Consider the following 25497-nt stretch of genomic DNA (forward strand, 5'->3'; position numbering starts at 1 on the left):
CTGTCTTGTGAATCATGTTTTTTAGCTTCTGATGGTGGTCTGTTTGATTTGATGGGCCCGATGAGAAATGCATCCTTTCCATGAAGCAATTACTGATCTCATAAAGTTGGCAAGAGGAAAGCATTAGGTTAACTTTGTTATACTTTATTTTGATCATCTGTAGGGAACTACAGATACTATCAACATGTTGAAATATATATATGTAAATAATAGCCTGCTAGGGTAACGGTTAATGTTAGGGCTATAAAACTTACATTTTGGATAGTCACAAATACAGTCACCAGGGAAAGTCTACTCACCCCTGCAGTTCACATTTTTCCTTCCTTAAAATAAAAAAAAATGCATTAAATTGGGATTCCTTTTCACTGATCGACACAACCTACTCCACACTTTCAAAGTGGAAGAATAGTTTTTTTTTACTGAGAAATCTGGACTTGTCTTCATACCCTTTGTCATGGCAAACCTAAACGAGTCACTTACACAACATTTCTTTAAAGATGCACTGTGCAGGAATTGCGCTGCCATTTCCTGTTTGCAAAAGCACAAATAGTTCCCCTAATTTCAGTTTGTGACAAAACAAGCAAGGATACGGTAGAGAATCATTGTACCATCTAAACCGCTGTGAAATATATATTTCCCATTACCAAAAATACTGTATTTTCAGCTTTCAAACCGAAAGCTGGAATGTGAATTTCCAGCAAAGATCAAAATATGAGGAAGAAACTGCCAAAATAACTCAGATAAGGTTGTTGAAAGGCAAAGATTAGGATAGGAGAAGGCTACAAGGAAATGTATTACTCATTGAATATTCATTTGGGCACTGTCAGGGACATTATTGTGAAGTGGAAAAAGTTTACACCACCCACACATTACCTAGATTGGACTGTCCATCCCGAATGCCAAGAGACTGGAGGCATGTGCAGCCTGTGTGGAGGTGAAGGCCTCACCTTCTTCCATTGTCAAGTGTCTTACATAGCAAGAAGAGATCCAGCATCTAACCCAAAGCCTGACGAAGAGAGAGCCCACAGCATTTAACCCAGCACCCCAGACAGTCAGCAAGACCACTACCGTGATGTCACAGCTGCTGGTCAAGGGACTGTGAGAGAGTGATCCCAGCACAGAGAGATGGAACCAGGAATGTCGACCACCAGAGCTCCAAAGCAGATGTCTCCCACCAGCCCTCGAGCTGCGATATGAAAGAAAGTTACAGCGAGACCGACAGTGAAGATGAGAGATGAAGACGACACCTACGAAAAAGTGCAGACAGCGAGTACACCGACCACTCCCCACAGTCCAACTGCAAGTAGGAAGAAGATGAACCTGCCCTTCCCTGATTACGTCCCCTCCCACCCCTACCTCCCAATGATGACCAGACCACCAGCATTCCCATCGTAGAAAAAGTGTGAAAACAAGTCAACTGAATTATTTATTACAAAACACATTTCAATATTCTCTGCAATGTCACTATTCAAAGAAGAGGTATAATCTCTGGAAGACTGAATGGTTGACATTCCTTTGTCAAGTCAGTAATTACTATGGTTATAAAGGATAAGAGTTTTGGAAACTTCATGTGAAAATGTCTGGAAAACAAAGATTTAAATGAATTGAAGTTTGAAAGACAACAAAATATGTGAACTGAAAATTTTAACAAAATCTGACAAGAGTTTATCCAGAACAACAGAAATAAAGCATAAACAACTTTGAAGATGAATTATATGAATTGAAAAATGAAAGATGCTTTTAAATGACTAATCTCTTTTCAACATTCACATTTTAAGCGGGGTTTTGGCCAGAATACATGCACCAGATGCCATAACAATGTATAACAAGAGAAGATAATGAAAATAAGATGTGAAACTGTTACTGATGAGAAAGGGTAAAGAAAAGCTGTGAAACAAACATGCTCTAACATGTATAATAAAATGGTCTGATGAAACAAAAAATGAATGAATATCTAAAAACTAAAACTCTTCGGCCATTAGGGGGAAAATAAATTCTCTTTTGGGTGAAATTACCAGAGAGGTTTTTCCATGCAATTATTAAGCAACCTAACGTGGAACGTCTCCTGGCCCTAATGGTCTACCTGCCAAATTGTATGTTATTTATCAATGGATGTGATTGACTAACATCTGCTTTTAATCAAGGTGTAACACAAGGCAATCTACAGTATGTAAATCATTTTACTGTGGGGTGATTACATTGCAGGATAGTTAACAAAGTGATATCCAGTCACACCTCGGGGTTTCCTTTTTGAAACACACATAATTAGCATGATCTAGCACACAAAGCTCAAGAAATTAACAATTATTAAATGTCCTTTAATTTGTATAATATGAAATGCCTTTCCTCTTGATTAGAGTTTCACATAACATGTATTTGTGCAATTAGGATTAATAAAATCTCTTTAAAAAGCACAAGGCCTCTGCCAACTCTAGGCAATGTTCCTACAAAATCCTTTAGTAAGAGGGGTGGCATTTCTCACGTTGGAGCCTTGATTGTCCTCCTGGAAATGGACATATTCTTGGGACTAGCCCCCAGAGAATGGGCAGTCTATCTTGCTATTGTGGCTCTGTTTCCATTCCCACTACCTGGAAGATTTCATGGCAGAAGTTAGGAAGGTATTTGATTCTCCGGTATCCGGGAGAGAGGCGGCCAGTAAACTTCTTGAATTATGTCAAAACTCCAGTAGTGTGGCAGACTATGCTGTTGATTTTGTGGCAGACTACGCAGTTGACGGTCCTGGCGCTTGCTGGACTTTCTTGGGCGCCCTGAAGCCTTCACAACAATTCAACCTCTCTCTTTGAAGTTCTTGATGATCCAATAAATGTTTGATTTAGATGCAATCTTACTGGCAGCAATATCCTTGCCTGTGAAGCCCTTTTTGTGCAAAGCAATGATGACGGCACGTTGAACAGTGATTCCAAGCACCACCCTCCTTTTGAAGCTTCCAGTCTGTCATTCGAACTCAACCAGCATGACAGAGTGATCTCCAGCCTTGTCCTCGTCAACACTCACACCTGTGTTAACGAGAGAATCACTGACATGTAGCTGGTCCTTTTGTGGCAGGGCTGAAATGCAGTGGAAATGTTTTTTGGTAATTCAGTTCATTTGCATGGCAAATAGGGACTTTGCAATTAGTTGCAATTAATCTGATCACTCTTCATAACATTATGGAGTATATGCAAATTGCCATCATACAAACTGAGGCAGCAGACTTTGTGAAAATTTATATTTGTGTCATTCTCAAAACTTTTGGCCACGACTGTACACCTATTTAAGGAAAAGAGTACCAGTCAAACCGGTCCTTGTTGGCCATTTCAGGTGACGTGTCTGTGTCCCCCATCTCCCTCTCTTGCTGGTGAGAAGCCAAGACCATGACGGCGTAGCCGACATTGTGGCATAGCAGCCACTTGAAGGTTTGACCACGGTATTTTTGCCGAACTTCATGGCACTCTCACTTGTCCACCAGTCGGCTATCATACGGGTCACCCCATCTGGCGACCCACACAAGCCTTTGCCTTCGCTTTCACTTGTCGTGGCTTCAGCACCCAGACGACACCTGTACACTCTTTCTCCTGGATGGTCCTGGCAACCCTGGCAGCCTCTTCAGATGCCCTCAGGGTGAGGGCTCCAAGCGGAAAGCAGGGGTGTGATCATAATCCATTCTTCCTTTCATTAAGAGCGGTTATTCACACATATACACATACGTTGTTATTTGTTGACAGCAATACACAGTGGACCACATAGCTACGCTGCTCACAGTAGAGACCATACAACGTTAAAGGACAATTTGATTCTACATATAACATTAGCTAGCTGACAAGTGTGCGTTGTATATATAGTACACTGTAAGTGAACTACATTGGCTGAATATCTAAATATATAATAACGTTAACTAGTTAGCCAGCTAACTATCAATTATTACTGCCATTTATTACACGTTATTAGCTAGCGACAATAATCATTTTCAAGTAACTCAACGAATGAAACTCACCTTAATTCACCTAAATACACAACTGTGTTTTCCAAAAACCCGGGATGAAATATAGCTAATGTTACCTTTACGACTATCTTTCTCACAACTACTTGGAATGATTGAGAACTGTCCAGAATTTCTCTGTGGATTTTGGGGGGAGGCGGGACATGAACAACAGATAAGAATCTCATTGGTGGCATAATTTGCAACATGACCAATCCGTCTCTGCACCCCAAAAATGCGACAAAGTTAACTAGCCAATGAGGTGAGCCAAAGATTGCAACAAAAAAAGCAACAGATAGCAACGAAGATTCCCTGGCTCAGAGCGGCCACAGGGCTCGTGGAGCACCTTAACAGACTTTACAGGGCCCCCAAAGATGGCTGAAATGAACTTGATGTAAACATGTTACTATTAATGTCAAAACATGTTAAATAAGGACACTGGGCCTTTAAGAAACGTATAACAGAGGATGACACGCAAAATTCGTGAAGCGTTCCTGACCCTTTTTGCCCCTCTATGTAATGTTTTTTTTGGGGGGGTACATCTATTTTCCCGCTAATATTACCCATAAAAAAATATTTGTTTTTTTAAATCCCATTGACTTCAATATCAAGTCAGTTGTTGAGGAAATTGCATCATAACGGCAGTTTATCTGTATTTTTTGCCCATATTTTCCCCAAAATATATCCAAAATAACACCTAGATATCATTTTTTAAATTCTTCCTTTGACTTCTTGTTAATTTTGTTCCAATACCGTCATCTGGTGGCCATACAGCACTATTGCATCCATTGGCTTTAGCGCTAGACTCTATCACTGACACTGTCAGCCAATCCGATGACTAGCTTGTCTCGAATACGTAAAAGCTACCAAAAGCCACCAACGGGGATGCGAATGTGTCTCGATTAACTCGAACCAACCAACATCGCCAATTTGACGTCTGGTCCAATCATATTCGGCGAGGGGGGGGGAGGGGGGGGGGGCAGCTGGTGGGTCATGGAGCCTGGGTCGAGGGAGGCCGGGTCATGGATCCCGGGTCTAGGGAGGCTGGTTCATGGATCCCGGGTCTAGGGAGGCTGGGTCATTGAGCGTGGGTCGGGGGAGGCAGGTTTGACCACCACCGATTCACCAACCAACTCTTTGATTTCTCTGAATGGTCCTGCTCCATAATAATACCCTAAAATGAATGAACGTTCCATATGTATGCAAATCTTGCCCCTTTACACCCCCAAATCGCTCCTAAATAACCCCTAGATTTTTAAAGAAATTCTTCTATTGACGTCATGTTAATGGTTTTCTGATTTTGCCATTGGCGTCAATGTAATTTTATTGATAGCACTACTTTCGATCCACGAGTCTGCTAGAGAGTCTAGTAGATGCTGTTGGTTCATTGATTGTGCAGGGCGGCTTCAGAGTTAGCCTGAAATGATAGTGAATGTGTATTTGATTTTGAATAGCCTAGTACAGTGGTCACCAACCATTTCTGAATGTAGATCACAATGAGTTAATATGCAAGCCGAGATGTACAGCTCAGATTTATTTTTAAATGAACATGACTTAATTAACATAAATCTATGCAACATTAACCAATTAAAAACAGTTATGTAGCAATGAGGTTTTTGCAGTAGGCTATAGGCCCAACACATTATCACTACGCTTGAATTGCCCTGCCAGTGTTGTTCTGAGACCATTTTGAAATTATATTTCAACATGTTAGGTATACGATCACACAGGTAATAGATCATTTGCTGTATTACTTGTGAGGCACAGCTGAGTGAGCATAATAATTAGCTTTTTTTACTGGACTGATGACCTGCATCTGATGGTCAGTCTGTGGGGAGGGAGCAGCGGTAAGGTGGCCTCTCACCCATCTCACTGTCCTTCCTCTCTCCCTCCCTCCGCTGAGAAAAGAGGACATGGTCTTCCAGCTAATGGCGAAACTTCATGTACCAATGTGTGTTTTATACAATGACAAGAGAAAGTGAGATATTGAACGGCAGCCTCAGGTAAACTCAATAAGGGGGAGATGTGTCTTTTATTAACAACAGCTGGTGCATGATCTCTGATATTAAAGGAAGTCTCGAGGCTCTGCTCACCTGAGGTAGAATACCTCATGATAAGCTAGTGTAGACCATACTTTTTTTTTTTTTTACCAAGACAGGTTTCATCTATATTTTTTTGTAGCTGTCTATTTACCAGCACAAAATGATGTTGGTACTAAGACCGCACTTAAAATTCTTTATAGAGCCATAAGCAAACAAGAAAATGCTCATCCAGAGGCAGTGCTCCTAGTGGCTGGTAATTTTAATTCAGGGAAACTGAAATCTGTTTTATCTCATTACGAGATCACCATTAATCTACACAGAAGCTCATATAAATCTCTCCCTCGCCCTCCATTTGGCAAATCTGACTATAACTCTAACTTCCTGATTCCTGCTTACGAGCAAAAACAGGAAGTACCAGTGATAGTTCAAACAGAAGTGGTTTGATGAAGCGGATGCTAAGCTACAGAATGGAATATGTTTTCCGGGATTCGTCCAATGGCATTGAGGATTTTACCACATCAGCTTCATTTAATAAGTGCATCAACGACATCATCCCCACAGCGGCCGTATGTACATATCCCAACCAGAAGCCATGGATTACAGGCAACTTCTACACTGATCTAAAGGCTAGAGCTGCCACTTTCAAGGAGTGCAACACTAATCCGGACACAAATCCCGCTATGACTTCTGACAAGCCATCAAACAGGCAAAGCGCCACTAAAATCGAATCCTACTACCCTGGCTTTGACGCTCGTCAGATGTGGCTGGGCTTGCAAACTATCATGGATTTACCAAGGGAAACCCTGCCGCAAGCTGCCCAGTGACATGAGCCTACCAAATGAGCTAAATGCCTTCTATGCTTGCTTTGAGGCAAGCGACACTGAACCATGCATGACAGCACCAGCTGTTCCAGACGAATGTGTGATCACGCTCTTCGTAGCTGATGTAAGACCTTTAAACAGGTTAACAGATGGATTACCAGGACGCATACTCAGAGCATTGGCTGACCAGCTGGCAAGTGTCTTCATTGATATTTTTAACCTCTCCCTGACCCCGTCTGTAATACCTACATGTTTCAAGCAGACCACCATAGTCCCTGTGCCCAAGAACGCCAAGGTAACCTGTCTAAATGACTATCGCCCCATAGCACTCAGATCTGTAGCCAGGAAATGCTTTGAAAGGCTGGTCATGGCTCACATCAACATCATCATCCCAGACACCCTGGATCCACTCCAATTTGCACACCACCCCAACAGATCCACAGATGACGCAATCTCTATTGCACTCCACACTGCCCTCTCTCACCCGGACAAGAGGAACACCAATGTGAGAATGCTGTTCATTGACTACAGCTGAGCGTTCAGCACCAAATCATAAAATAAAATGTTATTGGTCACATACACATGGTTAGCAGATGCTAATGCGAGTGTAGCGAAATGCTTGTGCTTCTAGTTCCGACAATGCAGTAATATCTAACAAGTAATCTAACACATTCACAACAACTACCTTATACACACAAATATACACAAATGTAAAGGGATTAATAGGAATATGTTCATATAAATCTATGGATGAGTGAGGACCGTGCAGCATAGGCAAGTGGCAGTAGATGGTATATAGCAGTATATACATATGAGATGTAAACATTATTAAAGTGCCGTTACTTAAAGTGACTAATGATAGGCATAGCCAAGATGCAGTAGATGGTATAGAACAGTATATACATATGAGATGAGTAATGTAGGATATGTAAACATTATTAAAGTGGCGTTATTTAAGGTGACTAGTGATACCTTTATTAAGTCATTTTATTAAAGTGGCCAGTGATTTGAGTCTGTATGTTGGCAGCAGCCTCTCTATGTTAGTGATGGCTGTTTACCAGTCTGATGGCCTTGAGATTGAAGCTTATTTTCAGTCTCTCTGTCCCAGCTTTGAAGCACCTGTACTGACCTCGCCTTCTGGATGATAGCGGGGAGAACAGGCACTGGCTCGGGTGGTTGTTGTCCTTGATGATCTTTTTGGCCTTCCTGTGACATTGGGTGCTGTAGATGTCCTGGAGGGCAGGTAGTTTGCCCCCGGTGATGCGTTTTGCAGACCGCACTACCCTCTGGAGAGCCTTGCGGTTGAGGGAGGTGCAGTTGCCTTACCAGGCGGTGATACAGTGGGGCCAAAAAGTATTTAGTCAGCCACCAATTGTGCAAGTTCTCCCACTTAAAAAGATGAGAGAGGCCTGTAATTTTCATCATAGGTACACTTCAACTATGACAGACAAAATGAGAAAAAAAATCCAGAAAATCACATTGTAGTATTTTGAATGAATTTATTTGCAAATTATGGTGGAAAATAAGTATTTGGTCAATAACAAAAGTTTATCTCAATACTTTGTTATATACCCTTTGTTGGCAATGACAGAGGTCAAACGTTTTCTGTAAGTCTTCACAAGGTTTTCACACACTGTTGCTGGTATTTTGGCCCATTCCTCCATGCATATCTCCTCTAGAGCAATGATGGTTTGGGGCTGTTGCTGGGCAACACAGACTTTCAACTCCCTCCAAAGATTTTCTATGGGGTTGAGATCTGGGGACTGGCTAGGCCACTCCAGGACCTTGAAATGCTTCTTACGAAGCCACTCCTTCATTGTCCCGGGCGGTGTGTTTGGGATCATTGTCATGCTGAAAGACCCAGCCACGTTTCATCTTCAGTGCCCTTGCTGATGGAAGGAGGTTTTCACTCAAAATCTCACGATACATGGCCCCATTCATTCTTTCCTTTACACGGATCAGTCGTCCTGGTCCCTTTGCAGAAAAACAGCCCCAAAGCATGATGTTTCCACCCCCATGCTTCACAGTAGGTATGGTGTTCTTTGGATGCAACTCAGCATTCTTTGTAATCCAAACACGACAAGTTGAGTTTTTACCAAAAAGTTCTATTTTGGTTTCATCTGACCATATGACATTCTCCCAATCTTCTTCTGGATCATCCAAATGCTCTCTAGCAAACTTCAGACGGGCCTGGACATGTACTAGCTTAAGCAGGGGGACACGTCTGGCACTGCAGGATTTGAGTCCCTGACGGCGTAGTGTGTTACTGATGGTAGGCTTTGTTACTTTTGTCCCAGCTCTCTGCAGGTCATTCACTAGGTCCCCCCATGTGGTTCTGGGATCATTTTGACCCCACGGGTGAGATCTTGCATGGAGCCCCAGATCGAGGGAGATTATCAGTGGTCTTGTATGTCTTCCATTTCCTAATAATTGCTCCCACAGTTGATTTCTTCAAATCAAGCTGCTTACCTATTGCAGATTCAGTCTTCCCAGCCTGGTGCAGGTCTACAATTGTGTTTCTGGTGTCCTTTGACAGCTCTTTGGTCTTGGCCATAGTGGAGTTTGTAATGTGACTGTTTGAGGTTGTGGACAGGTGTCTTTTATACTGATAAGTTCAAACAGGTGCCATTAATACAGGTAACGAGTGGAGGACAGAGGAGCCTCTTAAAGAAGAAGTTACAGGTCTGTGAGGTCTACTTATTTTCCACCATAATTTGCAAATAAATTCATTAAAAATCCTACAATGTGATTTTCTGGATTTTTTTCTTCTAATTTTGTCTGTCATAGTTGAAGTGTACATATGATGAAAATTACAGGCCTCTCTCATCTTTTTAAGTGGGAGAACTTGCACAATTGGTGACTGACTAAATACTTTTTTTGCCCCACTGTATGTGCCTTTTGTATGAAGGATTTCAGGTCACAAAGCCTACATGTAAGATGTATACGTGTAATGTAATAATGTAATGTATATAGGCCTGTGTAACTACAACATGAAAGGTTTAAGTCAAGTAATGAAAATGGCTTTAATGCATAAGTCTATACAGTCAAAGACATCACTGATACAGTGCAGAGCATATGAAAAAGCAAGAAGGGAAAGGATGTCATGTGTGATCCCCCAACAATTGTAAAGGGCAATATCAAACAGTCGATTAGGAAGGCTAATGTATTGAACATTGACTCCCATATATACACCGAAGCGAGAGAGAAAAAAAAATGTATATATATTGTGCATCAGTGAGCAACCAGCAGTCTGTCTATGTATCAGTCTGACTAGGTTCCCAAAAAAAACGCATCCTTATGCGCAAAATATGCGCAGCTGTGAGAGCGCAAAAATAACTAGTTCGGGGACACAGACCCCCAGACAAAAAAAGTTCACATGCTGGGCTGGACAGCACATCACAGCACAGCACACCGAGGACCAATATAGCTATAACGTTACGAGGATTGGGCGTAGTCCAAAGACACCTAAATTGGGCTTCATTACATCTTGAGGAGAAGAAGGTGCCTTCAAACCAAAAATAGGTTTTGATAGCCAAACGGCGAGATACATTGCTCATAATGGCCTCGGAAGAGCTTTATGAGGTGAGTTAGCTAGCTACTATCGACTGCTAGCTAGCGTTATCTGAAATGTTTTGTTTTTTGTTGGTGTGTGTATTTAGCTAGCAAGCTACTTGCCTTGAAAGCCACTTAACATTAGCTTCATATAAAATGTCAGCCCAGAAACTCGTTGCCTGCTTAGAGTAGTACTGTAGGTCGAAGTCCATATTTTATTAGCATGAGGAGCTGCTGTGTGATTAGCTAGATATGTTGTTGTTGTTGTGATTAGATGCGGGCAGCGATAGTCACGGGGTCTGTTGTCTTCTTGGCCAGTTTTAAGTTTGTTAACTAGTGAGCTTTTTGTACTTTCCACTCTGTTACAAGTTCCACCCAGATTGTGCATCACTTCTCCAGGTGTAACTTAGTCCTAATAATGATTCACATACAATTGTGGCCAGGTTTTTTGGTTTTTACATGCCAATCCAACATTTTTAGGCGTATTATTTCAGACATACTATTGTATATGCAAATCTGTGAATGCTTTCCATCTTTAGTTAGTAGGCTAATTATTATAGGTAGCCAAGTCTAGCCCTATCCTTTATCTAGACCGTGTGATATAATGGCGTAAAGTTAGTTTCAAACTCAACATGCTCATTGTCTTTGTCAACATGCTCATTGTCTTTCTATCACGTTCAGGTTTGCCATATACTGGTAGTTAAATTGCCTACATTGGAAATCTTAGCCACAGAGCTCTCACATTAGAAACAGCAAGACAGTTAACATAGGCTGACACAGCCATAGAAATCTGATATAGATATTAGTACCATCAAAAGTTGACACACCTACTCAAGGGTTTTATTTTTTATTGATTTTCTACATTGTATAATAATAGTGAAGACATCAGCATTATTAAACAACACATATGGAATCATGTAGTTACCAAAAAAGTGTTAAACATATCAAAATATATTCTATATTTGAGATTCTTCACCCTTTGCCTTGATGACAGCTTTGCACACTCTTGGTATTCTCTCAAACAGCTTCATGATGTAGTCACCTGGAATGCATTTCAATTAACAGGTGTGCCTTGTTAAAATGTCATTTGTGGAATTTCTTTCCTTCTTAATGTGTTTGAGCCAATCAGAGCTAATCAGTTGTTGTGAAAAGGTAGGAGTGGTATACAGAATATAGACCAAGTCCATATTATGTCAAGAACAGTTCAAATAAGCAAAGAGAAACGACAGTCCATCATTACTTTAAGACATTTAAGACATCAGTCAATACGGAACATTTCAAGAACTTCTAATGTTTCTTCAAGTGCAGACGCAAAAACCATCAAGCGCTATGATGAAACTGTCTCTCATGAGGACCGTCACAGGAAAGGAAGATCCAGGGTTATCTCTGCTGCAGAGGATACGTTCATTAGTGTTACCAGTCTCAGAAATTGCAGCCCAAATAAATGCTTCAGAGTTGAAGTAACTTCAAGGCTTTCGTGTTCGAATTGCCGCTAAGAAACCACTACTAAAGGACACTAATAAGAAGAAGAGACTTGCTTGGGCCAATAAACACGAGCAATGGACATTAGACTGGTGGAAATCTGTCCTTTGGTGTGATGAGTCCAAATTCTAGATTTTTGGTTCCAACTGCCGTGTCAAGTGCTCAGCATATGTGGGAAATCCTTCAAGACTGTTGGAAGCTGGTTGAGAGAATGCCAAGAGTGTGCAAGCTGTCAAGGCAAATGGTGGCTACTTTGAAGAATCTCAAATATATTTTGATTTGTTAAATGTTTTTTTTTGGTTGCTACATGATTCCACAGTTTTAATGTCTTCACTATTATTCTACAATGTAGAAAATAGTGAAAAAATAAATTAAGATGCTGGAGGAGTGCTTGACGCCATCTGTCAAGCATGGTGAAGGCAATGTGATGTTCTGGGGGCGCTTTGGCTATGGTAAAGTGGAAGATTTGTACAGGGTAAAAGGGATCTTGAAGAAGGAAGGCTATCACTCCCTTTTGCAACGCCATGCCATACCCTGTGGACGGCGCTGAATTGGAGCCAATTTCCTCCTACAACAGGACAATGACCCAAAGCACAGCTCCAAACTAGGCAATAACTATTTAGTAAAATGGCAGTCAGCTGGTATTCTGTCTATAATGGAGTGGCCAGCACAGTCACCTTATCTCAACCCTATTGAGTTGTTGTGGGAGCAGATTGACCATATGGTACATAAGAAGTGCCCATCAAGCCAATCCAACTTGTGGGAGGTGCTTCAGGAAGCATAGGGTGAAATCTCTTCAGATTACTTCAACAAATTGACAACTAGAATGCCAAAGGGCTCTAATTGCTGCAAATGGAGGCTTTGACGAAAGCAAAGTTTGAAGGACACAATTATTTCAATTAAATCATTATTTATAACCTTGTCGATGTCTTGACTATATTTCCTATTCATTTTGTAACTCATTTCATGTATGTTGTCATGGAAAACAAGGACATTTCTAAGTGACCCCAAACTTTTGAATGGGGGGAGTGTGTGTGTGTGTGTGTGTGTGTATGTGTGTATATATATATATATATATATATATATATATATATATATATATATATATATATATATATATATATATATATACACACACACATCTAATTTTTTTTTTTAATCAAAGCTGTTGCAATTGTCTAGTTAAATAAAGGTTACACACACACACGATAGGAGGAATATCAAAAAGTAGGCTAATGCAATAAACAGGCCCAATCAGCCATGAAGTCATCTATTCAGGAGTCACACTACTTGCCTGTTGGGTAGAGTAACTGCCTTTTAATGAACCCAGTGTTTTACTGAATACATCTGATGTCTCACATGTAGCCCAGTGTGAACCAGGATTGGTGTTGGTGTTGGCATCCTGTGTATCTAAAGAGTTGAAGGAGCGTTCATTGTGGCTCGTGAAATGATCGACACATGAAGTGGACAGCTTTTATTTTCAACGCAGGGCACCGGTAAAAGTTGTTCTCTGGTGTCCCGTTTGGACATTTTGATAATCCCCCCCAAAAAAATTCTGTACAGAGAATAGGAAAAAGGAGCTAAATGAATCTGTATTATTGATGTTGAGTATTTACTACCTTTATGTAATGTTTGGGATATATGAGATACGTCGTAAGAGCGTTCGCGCAAAACCCGATGCAACTCAAGAAGTGTAAAAAAATTTGTGTCAAGTGTTTGCAGACGGAAGGAATATGTTTTGGAGAGTCTGTGAATGTAAAAATGTTGCAACTGTGGTAGGGATCTTATTTTCCGAATACCCAGAGTGCCCTGTTAGGGGGATAAAGGTTGAGGTGTCAAGGATCACGATTGTACAGCAACTCACCTATAGTGGAGGTGGGTGAAGAGAGTTGAAGGTGGGAAAAAGCCACCGTGCTGAAGAAGATATGGCAGTAGATGCATCTCAACCAGTTGCAAATGTTCTACGTCAATCAAGTGATCTGGATACGCTTATTGTGAAGAAGGTGGATCTTGTGACATTTTTATAGCAGTTGGTAATTGTACTGCACAAGAAGTCCAAGAAGCTGGACATCCATTATATCTGCAGTTGGAAGTTTGATGCCCACCACAGCAGCGTCTCCCAAGAGTTATGACAGAAGCACTACATTGACTACTGTCGCCAGGAAATGTCCCACCATCGCAGGATTCTGAGCCTGTGTAGGGACCTGATTTTAAAAACAGAAAAGCAGGCAGATTTTAGCTTAACATTTCGTTATTGATAGTTTGTATGTTTTTTTTTTTTAAATACCCCTGCATTTCTTTCCTTTTTAGTAGGTAGCGGAATGCACATATAAATTGTTGCTGACGCCATTAGACCGAAGAAACATTTGCCCAGTGTGGGCTATATAAGCCTAAACGTTTCAGTCTCATTGATCGTGACTTAGTGACTAGTCACTGCCAACTATTTTGTTTTTAATTCTGTCGCAGGTTGAGAAAATTGTGGACAAACGGAAGAACAAGAAGGGAAAGATGGAGTACCTGGTCCGCTGGAGGGGGTACGGATACGAGGGGGACACCTGGGAGCCCGAGTCGCACCTCTCCGCCTGCATGGAGTTCATTCACCATTTTAATCAGTCACGCGGCGAAAGACCGAGAGACGGCAGTTTACTGCGCTCCACTCAAAGCTCTCCCAGCACGGCCCACAGCCACAGTTCGAGCAACAACGCCCGCAAACAGATCTGCAGGCCTCAGCCACTCTGCGGCAATAGTGGAGCAGGAGGCCACGCTCTAGTGAAACCCACCTCTTCGCCCACCACAGCAGCTACGGCCGTCTCCAAACGGCCGCAGCAACCACAGTTGCCACCACTTGACTCTAGCCTGGCAAATTCCAAAACGGACACACAGCAGCTTATCTTGGGCCAAAAGTACAGTGATTGCACTACCTGTGCCATTTCTAGTCTAAGCTTCACAAGTGGACCCGCTGCTTCTCCAGTGGGCACGGCGCGTCGGAGTATGGACCTGGCCAAGTCCGGGATCAAAATCCTGGTTCCCAAAAGCCCCATGAGCAGCTGGGTGGACTCTGAAGAGTCGCCCAGCGAGGCGGCCCACAGTCTGGAACAGGGGGGTCAGGAGCAGGACTCTGTGCCCCCAGAGGTGGCCCTGTTGGAAAAGCCTCTGGGGTTGCTGCTGGGGCCCGGGGAAGAAAGGGCACGCATGGGGACTCGGCCCAGGACTCAAAGCCAAATCCCATTGATCCCTCAGCCAGTCCCCGTAACACCCGCATCCATACGCACCCTCAATGGGAAAGGTAAGGCTTTTTCAATAGACTGCAATAACTGTTGTTGTGCTGTTTACTGAACCCAGGTCTTGTAGTTGTACGTTCAAATGTTATGTCAAATGCGCCGAATACAAACCGGTGTAGACCTTAGTGAAATGCTTACTTACAAGCCCTTAACCAACAATGCAGTTAAGAAATAAAAGTAAACATTTTATTTTAGAGCAGCAGTAAATGGCAGAAGCCATTGTTGTGTTGCCTCTGATTGTACCTGTTTTATCATTGGAGGACCAGATGCTGCTGGAAGTAGCGTTGGAGGACTTATGAAGGTACAGACTTCTCATTCTGGTCCATGTAGACCACAATGCCCGAGGGGAGTGATTGGGGACACTACCATGCAAATCTTTACTCCAGGCCAATTCCGTTTCTCCCCTTTCGTCTCAGTGTTCACTCATTCGTTATCAATGAACTCAAATTTGGTGCACTGTTCATCTACTGTTGAGTAGAACAGAAGGGAAGCCCAGAAAAGCACTGAGACCTACTCATGACATGCAGTAAACTATTCAGCCTGTTCCAGATAGTCAATCTAGCTGATTATTACAATAGACAATATTAAGAAAGGCAGAAATGCTTCCCATTTCCATCCCCCTGTATCTTATGTGGGGTTTTTTAACCACCAGGTACATCGACACTCATGGAGGCTCTGGCAGCCAATGGGACGGCTAACCTGCAGAGCGCCGTGGCGCGAGTAACCGCTGTCTCCGGAGTGGCGGGGAAACGGCGCTTCGAAGAGCAGCGCTCGGTCTTCGACAAGCGCCTTCGGTTCAGCGTACGGCAGACGGAGAGTGCCTATCGCTACAGGGACCTCGTCGTCAAGAAGCAGGACGGCTTCACCCACATCCTGCTCTCCACCAAGACCTCGGAGAACAACTCACTCAACCCCAACGTGAGTCATACGCCTGCTTGTCTTTCTGCCTGCCTGTCTTTGCCCTGACAAAACAATTGTTTTACAACGTGACAGTTTTTTTTTAATAGTTTTATAGTTTTGTTATGCCAACATTTCCAAAACATTTGGTAGTCAAATATAATTGATGAATGTAAGCAAAATTTCTTTAAAGAAAGTCAAATACTGGTCCTTCAAAAATATATTGGGATGGTTTCCTGGACACAGAGATGAAGCCTTAGACTAAAAAAAGTATTTCCAGTGATCATTCTCCATCGAAAGGGCTTCTTAGTACAAGATTAGGCTTCATCTGTGTCTGGGAAACTGGCCCATAAAAATGGATCATATTTTTGAATTCCTCTCCCTCTCTTGGCTGCCTCAGGTGATGAAGGAGATACAGAGTGCCATGGCCACAGCGGCATCAGACGACAGTAAGCTGGTCCTACTGAGTGCCGTAGGCAGCTTCTTTTGCTTCGGCCTGGACTTCATCTACTTCATCAGGCGGCTCACCGACGACCGTAAGAAAGAGAGCATCAAGATGGCTGAGACCATTAGGTAGGTCAGAAGGCTTACCTCCTGTTTCTATTTTTTTTTATGTGGATGATTTTTCAAAAAGGGAGAAAAATAGATATATATTTTTTAAAAGGTCGGCAGGATAACTCAACTTCCTCATTTCTCGATTGTCCAAAAATCTGTCCTCATCCTCCTTGTCTCCCTTATCTTCATCTGCACTGATTAAAGAAAACAAAATGGTGGAAGCTCATCATTAGGCTGTCTTTTCATCTCTGGTCAGTGCAAATTACAGATTGTCTAGATATCATCTGTTATTTTTGAAACTGTTGATAAAGATGAGTAGAATGCTGTGTTGTAGTGTCAGTCGTTGTAATAATGCCACAGAAGATGGTGATTCAGGCCCAGTCTGTTGTTCTCATCCTCTCAGGACATTCGTGAACACTTTCATCCAATTCAAGAAGCCTATCATCGTAGCCTTGAACGGACCGGCGGTGGGCCTCGGAGCCTCCATCCTCCCGCTGTGTGACGTGGTCTGGGCCAACGAGAGAGCCTGGTTCCAGACGCCGTACACCACCTACGGACAGACACCTGACGCCTGCGCCTCCGTCACCTTCCCTCGCATCATGGGCGTGGCCTCGGTGAGTTGATGCTGAAAATCCTCCACATTCTCAGAGGGGGGAGTTGTTTTGCACAGCAATACAGATATTGTTTAGGGGAACTGGTTTTTAAGTGTAGCACTTTTAGCATTTTTTTAGCTGCTTTTTGCTCCAGGGACTAGGTTTAATCTGTGTCAGTGATTTGGGGGTGGGCTAGCGGTTTCTAGATCACATTGTACTGCTGCGGTCGTGGGTTTGAATCAAAGTATCCGTGCTTCACAACGGGTAAATGAAGGTTGGGTTTTGATTTGAGGATGGCCATTTTCCCCGCACTAATGCCGGGTGGTACAGTACACCACTTTCAAAAATCCTAAACATCGCTGAGCCTCTCACGTTAAACGACCGTCTATCTTGTATTGTTTTGTCTTTCCCGAACGTAGTGGTGTGCACACTAAACCGGTCCGGCTCAGACAACAAGATTCCTCATTCCTCGTTCTCCATACCAAAGCTGTCTCGTGAAAACAATGATGTGATTTAGGTTGTTAAATGTAGCTAGAACGATCTGTGGCTCCAAAGCAGTCTCGTAAACGTTTTCAGTCAGAGACATTCACGCTTGCCATTACAGAGTTGAAATATCTATATAGCATTTTGAATTGAATAACATTTCTTGTGAATATCAGAGCTGTACCGATTTGACGCTTTGGTTAAAGGCAAATACAGACTCATACTAGTATTAATCATGGCTCCTGCTCCAGAGTCTACACATCCATACCAGTATTAATCATGGCTCCTGCTCCAGAGTCTACACATCCATACCAGTATTAATCATGGCTCCTGCTCCAGAGTCTACACATCCATACTAGTATTAATCATGGCTCCTGCTCCAGAGTCTACACATCCATACTAGTATTAATCATGGCTCCTGCTCCAGAGTCTACACATCCATACCAGTATTAATCATGGCACCTGCTCCAGAGTCTACACATCCATACCAGTATTAATCATGGCACCTGCTCCAGAGTCTACACATCCATACTAGTATTAATCATGGTTCCTGCTCCAGAGTCTACACATCCATACCAGTATTAATCATGGCTCCTGCTCCAGAGTCTACACATCCATACTAGTATTAATCATGGCTCCTGCTCCAGAGTCTACACATCCATACTAGTATTAATCATGGCTCCTGCTCCGGAGTCTACACATCCATACCAGTATTAATCATGGCTCCTGCTCCGGAGTCTACACATCCATACCAGTATTAATCATGGCTCCTGCTCCAGAGTCTACACATCCATACTAGTATTAATCATGGCTCCTGCTCCAGAGTCTACACATCCATACCAGTATTAATCATGGCTCCTGCTCCAGAGTCTACACATCCATACCAGTATTAATCATGGCTCCTGCTCCAGAGTCTACACATCCTGGGTGATGTCATCATCTTACTGGCTTTTTCTCTGGCGAGCTCTCATTGGCTAACTAGGACTGCCCAAAGACAGGATCGGACCTCAGATTGCGTCCCTGATTCACATGAATCGAGCGTCGGTGACGGCCGCACGCCCCCGAGTAGCCAACGACATGGGGATTTTATCTCCGATCTCAAACTTGTCTGGAACAGCCCAAATTGGTGGCGAAAATCGTGTAGTGTACACCTGACTTAACATGGGGAAAACAGCTGCGGTGATTGGCTCTCTAATCCAATAGCATAGACAGTGAGACAGACAGGTCCATCAGCACAGACTTTGTTTACAAAAGACAATACGTTGCACATTTCTTTACTTCAGAAATACCGCACCAAACACCTTAGCTAGATGTCAAATTGCTTAACTAAAACATCCTCGGCAAAAGATGTCAACATTTTTATTACAGATTTCTTTATCTTAGATTCATTCTGGGGATTTTGAGGAAGTGATAGGGGACAATCATCATTAACCAAACTGAATCGGTCAGGAAACACACCTCCAAGACTGAAATCTAGTTTGTCAAATGAGTAACAGAAAAACTCTTGCCAATCGTCGTGTTCAGTGGCTCGTTAACCTCCCTCCCTCTTCTCTCTCTCTCCCTCCCCTTTCCCCTCGTCTCTCAGGCCAATGAGATGCTGCTGAGTGGGAGGAAGCTGACGGCCCAGGAGGCCTGTGCTAAAGGGCTTGTCTCCCAGGTGCTGTGGCCCGGGACTTTCACTCAGGAGGTGATGGTTCGCATTAGGGAGCTAGTCTCTTGTAATTCAGTTGTAAGTCATCCTCTTTCATTTGATTTTTTTTTTAAGATTTAAAAAAAAATATATATTTCTACACAGTCACAGTACGGCCACGGCCCCTCCCCAGCCCTCGTTGTCCTTCCTCTTTTTGTTCACGTTTTTTGTCTCATCAAAACCATAAACATCACGTCACTGACACTCATATGTATGCATACACATACACTCTCTCCTAGCCACAACAGTGGCCACTTGAATTGTTAGCTTTTCAATGTCTCCCAAAACAAAATGGAACCAAGAGTGTGTTTAAAAATAAATAATAATAAGTATATAATGCAGTAATATAATATATATATATATAATATATAATTTTAGGAATACATTGAATTGAGATCAAGTCACACTATCTGGATGTTGCAAAAATTTTTCATGAATCGTCTGTGCAGACATTGTTGACATAAGAGTGACCTCATGTCCCACAAGGAATGGTTAAGGGAGTCTATGCCAATAACCTTTCAATGCATCCATATCCATCAGTCATTTTCCTTTCCTGTTTTTCCGCCGGGTGGGGTGGGGGCCTCTGCTGCACTGTAGGTCCTGCGGGAGTCCAAAGCACTGGTCCGAAATGCAAACCGGGCCGCCCTGGAGCAGGCCAACGAACGCGAGTGTGAGGCGCTGAAGAGAGTTTGGGGCTCCTCGCAGGGGATGGACTCCATCCTCCAATATCTGCAGAAGAAGATAGATGAGTTTTAAGGAAAGCATGTGTCCCCCATGTTCCCGAGCCCCATTCAGTGGGGGAACCAGACAAACTGCACTGGGAGTGCAACCGGTTCAATCTGCAATCTGTGTGATTAATTGTATGTGTGTGTGTGTGTGTGTGTGCCCATTGAGACGTTGATGCTGGACCTTTAAATCTCCCTAGCATCCTGGTGACCATATGTTGACCCTTTACCCAATAACCCCTGGCCTTCGACCCTTTTAACCCAGTGTTTCCCAACCCTGGTTCTCCAGTAGCCCCAACAGCCCAACCCTGGTTCTCCAGTAGCCCCAACAGCCCAACCCTGGTTCTCCAGTAGCCCCAACAGCCCAACCCTGGTCCTCCAGTACCCCCCAACATTGTTGCCCAACCCTGGTCCTCCAGTACCCCCAACAGTACACATTTTTATTGTAACCCTAGACAAGCACACTTGATTCGACTTGTAAACAAATCATCAAGCCCTCAATGAGTTGAATGAGGTATGCTTGTCAAGGACTACAACAAAACTGTACTGTTGAAGGTACTGGAGGACCAGGGTTGGGCAACAATGTTGGGGGGTACTGGAGGACCAGGGTTGGGCAACAATGTTGGGGGGTACTGGAGGACCAGGGTTGGGCTGTTGGGGCTACTGGAGAACCAGGGTTGGGCTGTTGGGGCTACTGGAGAACCAGGGTTGGGCAACAATGTTGGGGGCTACTGGAGGACCAGGTTTGGGCTACTGGAGAACCAGGGTTGGGCTGTTGGGGCTACTGGAGAACCAGGGTTGGGCTGTTGGGGCTACTGGAGGACCAGGGTTGGGCAACAATGTTGGGGGCTACTGGAGGACCAGGGTTGGGCTGTTGGGGCTACTGGAGAACCAGAGTTGGGCTTTTGGGGCTACTGGAGAACCAGGGTTGGGCAACAATGTTGGGGGGTACTGGAGGACCAGGGTTGGGCTGTTGAAGGTACTGGAGGACCAGGGTTAGGAAACACTGTTGGGGCTACTGGAGGACCAGAGTTGGGAAACACTGCTCTACCCAATAGCCCTGGCCCGCCCAAAATACCATTCCACATTATAGGTTCAACTAAACGTGGCCTAGATTGAAAGGGATGGAGGGATTGGAGGAGGTGAAGACATTGATGAATACACAAAGTTTCTTGCATAGTGGGGTGTTTGTCCTACTCACCTCAGGATTGATTTGGATGGGATGTTGTATCAACATGGATCAGAATTTATGACACAACAAAAGTTCACATTGAAAACTTTGACAAAAACCTAGGCGACTTTCCATTGTGGAGCCTGCAATAAGATGTAACTCTCTGAACTCTTGGGAAAACAGCGCCGCCCAGTGGATGGGAGGCTTATTGGATTCTCCACATTGACCCCTGTCAAGCTTTCCATTCAAAACAGGACCTATTGCTATTTGAACTGAATGGAGGCCGGGATTAAATTTAAAAGGTGCGTTGTCGAGAAGTGTACTGCATTTAACTTAAAAAGGTCATTTTAAGCTTGAGCCGTCATCTGTAGCGTTCACCATGAATGCCATCTTCGAACGTCAGGGTAACGGCCTTTTAAAAGACTCATTGTCAACAGTGCAGTGCCTTATGAACAGCACGCCTTTGATTGAATCCAGAACAGAGTATGTCAGATTAATTTTTAACACTGTATTTTTACTTTTTGTCTAACTGATATCATCTGTAGATGATATTTCACCCAGGTCATCTTTTTGTTGTTTTATTTGGCTTGGGGGACTGGATTTTCCACCAAACAGTTTCTATAGTAAACAGAATTGTTTTTGTTTTAAGTTAAGACTTTATTACAATTTAATTTAATATTCTGCAACTCCTGATTTATTCCATCCATGAAACATACACGCAAAGGAGAGACAATTACAAGATTCTGATACAATGAATGCAGTTGTGACGAGGCTAGGGTACACAGTTCGAGGCTCCGTTGTGACGAGGCTAAGGTACACGGTTTAAGGCTCAGTTGTGACGAGGCTAAGGTACACGGTTCAAGGCTCAGTTGTGATGAGGCTAGGGTACACGGTTCAAGGCTCAGTTGTGACGAGGCTAGCGTACACGGTTCAAGGCTCAGTTGTGACGAGGCTAGGGTACACGGTTCAAGGCTCATTTGTGACGAGGCTAGGGTACACGGTTCAAGGCTCAGTTGTGACGAGGCTAGGGTACGCGGTTCAAGGCTCAGTTGTGACGAGGCTAGGCTAGGGTACTAGCTAAAAGCAGTGCCTTGTTCTTTACTCCCATTTTCTAATGTCAAAATGTGTGTTCTGATCTGAAGCGATTATCAGTGAGAATAGCCTTTAATCTCACCACTCAGTACCATGGATATAGGACTTTTGCAGCTTCAGCATATCTCACCTTGTTTTTTTGTTGTTGCATTGAGCAAAGGATACTACTAAAATGCTGTGGAGGCATTCTATTTACATTAGTCATAGCCCTGGGGGGAAAAAAAGATGTACAGCTTTTTGAGTTTGTAAAACAAAACCGTTATTCGCCTACAGTTTGTTTGTATTTGTCTTTTTATATATGAATTCTGACTTGGCCAATGTTTTTGTGGCCTCACCAATCATTTGGCCATATTCCTTGTTTCACTGGATTTATAAAAGTAGCAGAGCTCGGGGTAACAGATGTCATCGCAATATCCCGATATCTGGACAACTGCTGTTACCTTCAACCTATTTCGATAAAGAATTATGGAAAATGTCATTATTTATATTGTCTATGAATATTTAAATGTTTAAAGTGGAGATGGTTTGGACAAAAGTAGTGTCTGTTTTTGAGTCATTGCTCATGGGTTTGTTTCACAGTTTGATTTTATTTTATTGAAAAGTGAAGTATCTTCTCGGGGCAGTCTACTTCGTGGACATAGTATGATTTTTAGTTATCACTTTCAGTTTTGGCCTTCGCGCATAGATGTATAAAATTGTTAGCGCCGCAACTGCACCAGTCGGCTTGTTTTATTCGCATATTTTTTTTCTTCTAGAAGGGATAGAAGTCAGTATTTCGGTTGGGATTTTCTGTAAGCAAAGGTGAAGAGGTATTGCGTATCAATAAGGCGATGCTCTTTCATAAAAACATGTCCTTTTTGCTTAGTTTTCCCAAATTATGCCTGAAGCATGTCATACCTCGAGTGCTCCAGAGTGGCGCAGCGGGTCTAAGGCACTGCATCTCAGTGCTGGAGGCGTCACTACAGACCCTGGTTTGATTCCAGGCTGTATCACACAACTGGCCATGATTGGGAGTCCCATAGGGCGGCGCAGAATTGGCCCAGCGTCGTCCTGGTTTGGCCCTGTTAGGCTGTCATTGTAAATAAGAATTTGTTCTTAACTGACTTGCCTAGTTAAATAAAGATGTTTTTTTTTTTTAACGTACTTCCATGTTTCACTGAATGCTGATTTAGAAATATTAGCAGGCGCCTTCAACACTTGGACCACAGCTTAGTTAATGTAATGTCCTCCACGTTTTTCTCATTGAAGAAATGTACTGTATTTAAAAAAAATATATAATTTGTAGTGTGTTAACACAGCATGATGATGAGGCTTGTCTAGTGTACACAGAATTCACTCATTCTGTTGAAAGATTCCAAGAAGCGTTGTTGAAATTGACTGCATTTTTGTACAGCAACGAAATTAATTTAAAAGTACGAAATCCCATAATCCTCACCCTTCTGAAGAACTGTGTGAACTGCCTTGACTCAAATCCTGGTACAGCATGTTTGCATACATGTGACCTATTTTGTAGTTGAACTTATATAAATATACATGCTGTAGAATCCGAACGTGTGTTTTTTTTTAAAAATATAGATTAATGAAATCTATACTCGCTGTGAAAATAAATGGTCTGAACCTGTTAAAGTAATATTGTGTTGGTTAGGTTATACAGTGCATTCAGAAAGTTCAGACCCCTTGACTTTTTCAACATTTTGTTAGGTTACAGCATTATTCTAAAATGTATTAAATAGTTCCCCCCCCCCCCCCCCCCCTCATCAATCTACACACAATACCCCATAATGAAAAGGTAAAGTTTTTTTTTATTTTTTGTTTGCACATTTATAAAAAATTTACATAAGTATTCAGACCCTTTACTCAGTACATTGTAGAAGCACCTTTAGCAGCGATTACAGAGTCTTCTTGGCACACCTGTATTTGGGGAGTTTATTCCATTCTTCTCTGCAGATCCTCTCAAGCTCTGTCAGGTTGGATGGGAGAGCGTTGCTGCACAGCTATTTTTAGGTCTCTCCAGAGATGTTCATTCGGGTTCAAGTCCGGGCTCTGGCTGGGCCACTCAAGGACATTCAGAGACTTGTACCGAAGCCATTCTTTGCATTGTTTTGGCTGTGTGCTTAGGGTCGTTGTCCTGTTGGAAGGTGAACCTTCGCCCCAGTCTGAGGTCCTGAGTGCTCTGGAGCAGGTTTTCATTAAGGATCTCTATATTTTTCTCTGTTCCTGACTAGTCTCCCTGCCACTGAAAAACATCCCCACAGCATGATGATGCTGCCACCACCACCATGCTTCATCGTAGGGATGGTGCCAGGTTTCCTCCCACATGGTTTCATCAGACCAGAGAATCTTGTTTCTCATGGTCTTGACTCTTGAGAGTCCTTTAAGTGCCTTTTGGCAAACTTCAAGTGGGCTGTCATATGCCTTTTACTGAGGGGTTTCCATCTGGCCATTCTACCATAAAGGCCTGATTTGGTGCACTGCAGAAATGTGTTTTTTATAATGTCATTTGAGATGTACAAACTATGGCATAAGGGGACAACGAGCGGATAAGAGGCAATCCATAATTTTGATTAAGACATTATGAGCGAGCTAGGACAGACATAGTCAATATATTATTTATATATATATATTATATTATAATATATTATCCAGCAATTTTGAATTGTACAGCGACAATTCAAAACATGGACCGTTCTTACAGTATTCTCCCTGTACACCAAGTCAGAACCGTAGGATAAATTAAAGGGGGGGTATAAGCAGACAATGAAAGCTCTTACAATATTCAATTATTACATTTCTCTTAAACAGGCTATAGGTGTGCACCACCAAGTCAGAACTGTAGGTGAAATTAGGAGGGGAAACGGGAGCAAATTATTAGGGTGAGGCACATGGGCCACTAACAGCTTACTACACAACATACACTTAGTATTACTTTCTTAGCTACTGGATTGACACCATGGCCAATGTTGAATGTTTATCCTTTTAAGCTTGGAAAAGAGACCCTTAAATTCAGACTTGGGACCACACATCCACTCCACTGAAGAGCAGGCTAGTGCAATGCAATAATTCGTAATATTTTACTGAGTTATGAGTAAATCAGTCAATTTAAATAAATTCATTAGGCCCTAATCTATGGATTT

General features: G+C 42.7%; 1 protein-coding gene across 1 annotated transcript; it reads left to right on the forward strand.

Annotated features, from left to right (window-relative positions):
• The first annotated feature begins 10115 nt into the window (after positions 1–10115).
• On the forward strand, positions 10116–21277 carry LOC110509094 (chromodomain Y-like protein). The gene is made up of 7 exons (XM_090225221.1): positions 10116–10424; positions 14343–15162; positions 15810–16075; positions 16455–16627; positions 17013–17223; positions 19271–19414; positions 19973–21277. Exons 1-7 carry the CDS (start codon positions 10401–10403, stop codon positions 20129–20131), a joined length of 1797 nt encoding a protein of 598 aa, XP_090081347.1. The 5' UTR covers positions 10116–10400; the 3' UTR covers positions 20132–21277.
• Positions 21278–25497: the final 4220 nt, after the last annotated feature.

The sequence above is a fragment of the Oncorhynchus mykiss genome, chromosome 28, assembly GCF_057628025.1.
Source record: "Oncorhynchus mykiss isolate SJ-2025 chromosome 28, ASM5762802v1, whole genome shotgun sequence".
NCBI classification, from domain to species: Eukaryota; Metazoa; Chordata; class Actinopteri; order Salmoniformes; family Salmonidae; genus Oncorhynchus; species Oncorhynchus mykiss.

Bases quoted from the DNA above. Each gene is read 5' to 3' on its own strand.
- LOC110509094 (XM_090225221.1), top strand. From the start codon at position 10,401: ATGGCCTCGGAAGAGCTTTATGAG. The intron at 16,628-17,012 runs GTAGGTCAGAAG...TCATCCTCTCAG, and splicing joins AAGATGGCTGAGACCATTAG to GACATTCGTGAACACTTTCA. The intron at 17,224-19,270 runs GTGAGTTGATGC...CTCGTCTCTCAG, and splicing joins GCATCATGGGCGTGGCCTCG to GCCAATGAGATGCTGCTGAG.